The 7043-nt window shown below is 41.7% G+C and overlaps 1 protein-coding gene across 1 annotated transcript; it reads right to left on the bottom strand.

The window, feature by feature from the left end:
* Positions 1-3261: 3261 nt before the first annotated feature.
* On the bottom strand, positions 3262-5598 carry LOC148766856 (uncharacterized). The gene has a single exon (XM_088825605.1). It carries the CDS (start codon positions 5596-5598, stop codon positions 3262-3264), a length of 2337 nt encoding a protein of 778 aa, XP_088681731.1.
* Between the last annotated feature and the right edge of the window lie 1445 nt (positions 5599-7043).

The following is a 7043-nucleotide window of genomic DNA, read 5'->3' as shown; positions in this document are numbered from 1 at the left end:
ATATTGCCGGAACGATTTTTTGTTTTTTTTTTTTTTTTTTTTTGGTGGAACCCATGATATTTTTTTTTGATAATCTTTAGGGAAATCGTGGAGATGTACATCGAAGATCGAGACGAACCTTTCCCATGCATCGTTATTCGCAATGATAAGGACAACTTCAAAATCAAAGGTACAACCTTGCGCGTTCATGAACCGGTTTCAAACTGCCCATCTTCCCAGTCACGATCTATCGAAAAATCCATGCACCTCTCCAATTGGTCCGAGGAAGCTACTAGGGAAACAATTGACTCTCGTTCCGGCTCTTCTTCCCGTTCACGAGTTTTTCTGCTGAGGTCCCCGCTTCACGACGAAAAAGCTAAACCTGTAGATTTTATACTCCTACATCGTCCTTTCTCATTCAAGGGAGGCTCGTGGAAGATCCCACCATCCAACTTCGGAGAGGTGTCCTTTCATGTCGGCTATTGGGAGTGGACGGAAGACGTGTTAAGCCATTATGCGGACACGCTTCGCCAAGCCAAGATATATGCTGCCGTTCATGCCTCGCTATTCACGTACGTCTGCAACAAAAAGGTTCTTCGAGCTTTTCTTGAATTATGGTGCCCTTCTACGAACACTTTGCACACGGCTAATGGAGAATTATAGATCTCCCTATGGGACATACGCGGACTATGCGGGCTGCCCATTCATGGAGACTTCTACGACGAAGTGGTTCCTTCAGCGAAAGAGCTCCTCAATCATGACTCTCGTGGAACTTTCTCACCTCGTAGTTGCAAGTACTTATTCATGGCGTACCACAGACTTTCAAAGGATTCGAGTGGCGTACTACTCTCCGATTGGGTTGACTTTTGGTTCAAAGGACCGACCAGATATAGCGAGCCTCCTTTAAGGTTATCAAGAAAGAGGACTTCTAGGCCAAAACTTTCTCGCAATCCTTGTGGAAAGGTCGACGCGTCAAAGTTATCTCGCCCCAAGGAATACGACATACCGTTTGCAACGCTCAAAGTCGAGGAAGATATTAAAGAAGAAACTTACTTGGCCGCGTTCATTGCATGTTGGCTTTGTAGTTTTGCTCTCCCTCATGGATCAATTGATAAGATACGCGCCTCTGTTTTCAAGGTTTCAAGTCGAATGGCTAGAGGAGAATATTTTTCGTTGGCAGTTCCTGTACTAGCAAGCATCTACCGTGGCTTAAGGGGAATATCTACATCAGAGAATTTAGGCGAGTCTCCTATTATCTTTCCCATTCACTATCTCTATGCATGGATAGGACATACTCTCGAGACTCACTTTCATTCCAAACTCGAGATAATCGGCGCTCATATGGTGAAATATGCTGGAGAGAACATGGCTAAACATTTTGATCTCGATGAGGCACGCGACTTGTTTCATAATATCAATATGTCAAAGCTCCGAGACTTGTGGTATTCCAAGCAAGAAATTTTAGTCACGGACGATGCCAAACTCTCCAGCAAATGCAAAGATATTCTTGTGGCCTTGCGATCCAGCTATATGACATTCCGTTGTGAAGCAGAACACATCATTGAAGCGTACAGTCCTCATAGATTCAGCCGCCAACATGGTTTTTGCCAAAGCATTCCGGGTGACTTAAAGAAAGAAATATTGACTTGTGAGTTGCACGAACTCATCCGATTTTGGAAATCTTGCACTTTATTGGGAACATCCTCCAAGCTTATTATGCCAAGTGACACATCTTCCTTTCCTTTGGTGACAAAGGAGTATACAGAACGGTGGGCCAAAAGTTGGAAAACTTCTTTAGGAGCAAACACTAAGTTATCACTCAAACTTGGTCGTACTGTTCAAAGAGCTTCAGCGAAAGACCCCAAAGAACCTCATGTTTCTTCATCTATTGGAAAGGGAAACATCGCGCAAGCTGCGGAGAATTCTACTAGGAAACGGCATATTCCTCTTGATAACGCGGCCTCTGATCCCGCATTCGAAGCTGCTCATGGTGAAGGGAATGAGATCATCTCCGCGCTTTTACCTTCGAACGACGAGTCTAGCAACCACTGTCCATCGAAAGAGACATCCAAGGTTTTTGACTTAGCCGTTGCAAATTACTCCTTTTTTGAGGGCGTGCCTAGTTCTTCATTGCCTTTAGATGGATCAGTAAAATAAATCACCCTATTTTTCTTGATTCATTTTATTATTATTATTATTATTATTATTATTATTATTTTTAATTAATTAATTTTTTTTTTTGGTTTGACTAAACTTAGAATATGGGTCTAAGCTGCCTACGTACCCTCCTCAAAGGGATCAAGTCATAACGTAGTTCAAGCGAACAACTTAGAACATTTTTTTTTTGTTTTGACTGAACTTAGAATATGGGTCTAAGCTGCCTACGTACCCTCCTCAAAGGGATCAAGTCATAACGTAGTTCAAGCGAACAACTTAGAATATTTTTTTTTTTTTTTTTTTTTGGTTTGACTGAACTTAGAATATGGGTCTAAGCTGCCTACGTTCCCTCCTCAAAGGGATCAAGTCATAACGTAGTTCAAGCGAACATTTCACTTTAATTTATCTTGTTCTCTTCTCCAAACGGAGATATTTCTTCAAAGATAATGCGAGTTTTGGATTCAAATCATCAACAGCGCTTGCATAACATGAGCTAACGTTAACCTCCACTTCATCTTCATTTTGAGCATCTTCGCATACATGGACATGATGTTTGATGACGCGATGCTTCACCTTCACCGCTCCATTTATGGCAATAAGCAGGATCGATGAATCTTTTCTATTTTGTCGAAGTGGCAGAGGACTTTGAGCTTCACTTCTCAATTCCAATTCGTCTACTTTCTCATCACGTTCTCTTTTCCTTTGTTATTGCCCAAGACGTGTGAAAACAGATCTTCCACTCGTAGACTGCTTATTATGGACACTAGAGACATAATTAGAAGTTCCAAGACTCTCAAAGACAGAAGCTCGAGCAACAGGAGCACCGAGTCGATAAAAAACGGAAACACGATCGGTTCCTTTATTTTGTTTTCCACCTTCCTTTACGGTGATATGTTGGACATTGACGCACTCTTCTTTCCTTGACATGCATATCCTAACTGGTTCAATTGGAGTGAATCCCAAACCAACTCTAGGTTGATCAACATGGAAACCTTGTCTTCTCAATGTCCTTTGTGCTTCATTTAGTCCGTGGGTCTTTTCTCCCGTTAACTCGGATTTTAGTTCACCTAATCGTGGCGAGCTAGAGAAGTTGTATCCACACTTGGCTAGGAGACTATATGGTTTTCAATTGAACTCTCCTTGAACTCTTTGATGTTGAACGAGCGCGGAGGGCATTTTCTCACGGGCTAACGGGCTTAAGCAGATGATGGGCATAATCAACTCCCTCTTGATGATTCGACAATGACTCGATTCCACTTTATGTGGTTGTACATTAGATGGCAATGAAATGCAATCATTGAACAAAACTTGTACTTCTTTTTGGCATGACGGAGGAACATATGGGAATACCGGCGAATCAAATTTCTCTATGGGCTTGTTGATTTTGCATGCCGGGGCTTCAATTATAGTAGTTAACTTCTCGAACTTCGTGCCACTATCATCCATAGGTGTGTACTCTACTACCAAATTTTCTTGCACCGAGTTTAAGTCCACATAAAGTTTAGCATCGACAAAATGTGATTCTGCCTCAGTGAATGGTTTTGGATTAGCATCGACTTTCATTAACTCTCCATTCCTCAAGTATTTGAAGCATTGATGAAGGGTAGATGGAACTACTCCATTTTCGTGAAGCCACGGCCTTCCCAATAACATGTGATAAGAGGTCCTTGCATCGATCACATGGAATAGTGTATTGGCGGTTAGTTCTCCAATCGTGAGACCTAATCGAACCATTCCAATTGCTCGTTGGCCCTCTTGATTAAAGCCTTGAATGGTCAAACGACTGCGAGTCAGGTCTTCAACTGTGATCCCCACTTGTTTCAAAGTAGACTTTGGCATGATATTGACTGCTGACCCTCCATCTATAAGCATGCGGTCGACCTTTTTCTCATGCAATAACCCGGAGACAAAAAACGGCCGATTATGAGGCTTTGACCCTAGCAACAAATCCTCATCCGTGAAAGTCATAGTTGTGCAACATGTAGCAAGTTTTTGACTCTTTTCTTCACGTGCAATGGCCGGTAACCTCTCGGCTTTTGCTTGACGAAGGTATTGCGGAAAGAAGTCTTCCAAAGTTACTCGATTACGACGGGAACCTTTGAATGAACTTCTAGGTACGGTGTCATGTGCTTTCGTATCCTCAATCCCACTTTCATAGCGAGTGGGTTCAGCTAGCTTTATTGGCTTCAACGAGTGAAGCTTCTCGACACGTCGCCTTTGTTTTTGTCGATGCGTCACGAGGGTCCATTCACCATCATCATCAACTAAAGGTGTGGAATCTTCTTTGCATATGATTTCTCTCTCAATAAGCAGAGATTTGACAAAGGTTGGATCAAGGCTACCGAATTGAAATTTCAACGATTCTTCTATTCTAGAGGATAGAACTTGACGAGCACTCCGGGCATGAGTGATGCTAGCAACATTTGTGTTGACCACATCTTCGATATCTAAGATTATTTTTCCTTCTCGGGCCAATCTAAGGATCTTTTCCTTCACCACAAAGCATTTTTCTATAGGATGACCGATAACTCTATGATACTTGCAGTATTTAGGGTCATTTACCGTTTCAGCCTCCTCGGGGCGTTTTGGTTCAGGCAACTCTATCAATTTCTTTTCCAACAATGTATCAAATATTTGCGAGACGTCAGAGTCCGGGAACGGGTATTCTTTTTCTTGCATTTCTTTCAACGTAGGTTGACGTCTATCATTGAACATACGTTGATCTTCATCTCTTTCGTCTCTCTTCTTTGATTGAATTTTCACATTGCTTGCCTTGATGGCCATAGACTCCTCAGCAATCCTAGTGAATTTATCGCTTCTCTTTGAGTCTTTGTTTTCCATCAGTTGATTGTCCACGGTAAAATCGCTTTTATGGTTAGCGATGCTCAATTCCATATCGTGGGCACGAGTAGCTAATTCTTCAAAATTTCGGGGCTTAATCCCTTGAAGAATATAGAGAAGTCCCCAATGCATCCCTTGGATACACATCTCAATTGCTGACACTTCGGATAACTTATCCTTGCAATTTAGGCTTAGCGCACGCCAACGGTTGATGTAATCCACAACCGGTTCATCTTTCCACTGTTTCGCATTGGTAAGCTCGATCATACTCACAGTACGACGCGTGCTGTAGAAGCGATTCAAGAATTCATGTTCCATCTCTTCCCAACTGTTGATGGACTCAGGTTCCAAATCCATATACCAATCGAAAGCATTTCCCTTGAGTGATCTTACAAATTGTTTCACCAAGAGATCGCCGTTAGTCCCCGCATTGTTGCAAGTTTCGATGAAATGAGCAATGTGTTGCTTGGGGTTCCCCTTTCCGTCGAATTGTTGAAGTTTTGGGGGTTGGTATCCCGCTGGCATCCTCAATGCATCGATCCGCTTAGTGTACGGCTTTGAGTACATGGGTGAGACTTGAGATGGTCCGCCATATTGCGCTTTGATGGCATTGGCAATCATTTCTTGCAATTATTGAACAGACAGTGTGGCAACTGACATCGAAGAATGAGCGGCGCCTTGCACAAAGTCCGGCTTAGGCTGTGCTTCTTCCACTTGCTTTGCTTTCTCGTCACGAAGCGGGTAAGATTCGTGCTTCGGGCTAAACTCCCCAACCTCTGACTGTTCCAACTTATCCATTAATTGAGTGATTTTCATGTCTTTGTCTTCGACTATTTTTTGAAGATTAGCCACTGTTTGGGTCAAGTGCGCCAATTGCTCATCCACGGAAGTTGCATCAACCACCATAACCGGCAATGTGGTGAAGGCTTGAGATTTGGAGTCGATCTCTTCCGAGCCCGAAGAGCTTGAGCCATTTGTCGTAGTTGTATTATCGATCTTGCCCCCGGTGGATGATAAACCAACAATGGTGGCAATCTCGGCAGCCTTTTGGATCAAAGAGTTTTGGTTCTTCTTTGGATCCATTGGATCGTTGAACACGAGGATATGCGCTTCAATATGTAGGAGAGGAGATGAGAGGCAAAGTGGTCCCACTGGGCGTGCCAATTTGTTAACCTCAAATTTAAATGTCTGCAAAATAAATTACAAGACAAGAAAAAATAGGAACAAATAAATATATTTTAATCAAAACGAAAATGGGTTACGATCTTTGTTGATTCCTCTGATTCTTCTCCTAGATATAATCCAAGGGCCGAAGCTTGTTCTTGAATTGAGAGCTTGATTCCACCGTTGATTTGCGGAAGTAGATATGGATATCTAGAAATCGATTTGGGGATTTCTAGGTCTTGTGGATATGGTGCCTTGATGAAGATGTCGAACCTCCGCGGTTGTTGTTCTTCGTCGTGGCAAGAGCTCGAGACTTGAGAGCTTTTGAGTGCTTGATGTCCGCCTTGCTTGATGCTTGTGTACTTGTGTCCTCGTATCCCTGTATATGTCTTTGCGTGTGTTTTATGTCTCCTTTTATAGGCTCGATTTAGGGTTTCTTGACTTGAAACTTGGGCCGGTGGACTTGGACACTTACAACTTATTTAATGTGAGCTATATTTTGTAAGCCAAAATCGCTAACCCAAGAATAAAAATTTAGTACTCATTCTGGGTTAACCCATATGATATATCTGCGAAGCCCAAATTTAGTGTGGACTTCAATATAAAGTCCAAATTTATTATGGACTGTTAATCGAGATCCAAATCAATAACCAAATTATTTAGGCCATTAATTTGTAATTTAATCCCAGTTTCAATGTCAACATATATATATATATATATATAAAAAAAAAAAAAAGAATTCTGCATATCGTATGAATGGTCTGGATCCTTAGTATTACATGTCTAATGATTATTTTAGTATTTTGCTATTATGTAATTATATAGTGCATATGATTAAATTAACATCTGCACAATTATGCGTCATTTGACATGCTTTAATTGTAATCGGCATATATGATTAT

This window comes from Erythranthe guttata, chromosome 11 (genome assembly GCF_056151865.1).
Source record: "Erythranthe guttata isolate IM_541 chromosome 11, IM_541, whole genome shotgun sequence".
Lineage (NCBI taxonomy): Eukaryota > Viridiplantae > Streptophyta > Magnoliopsida > Lamiales > Phrymaceae > Erythranthe > Erythranthe guttata.
This window is presented reverse-complemented; position numbering and strand designations above follow the sequence as displayed.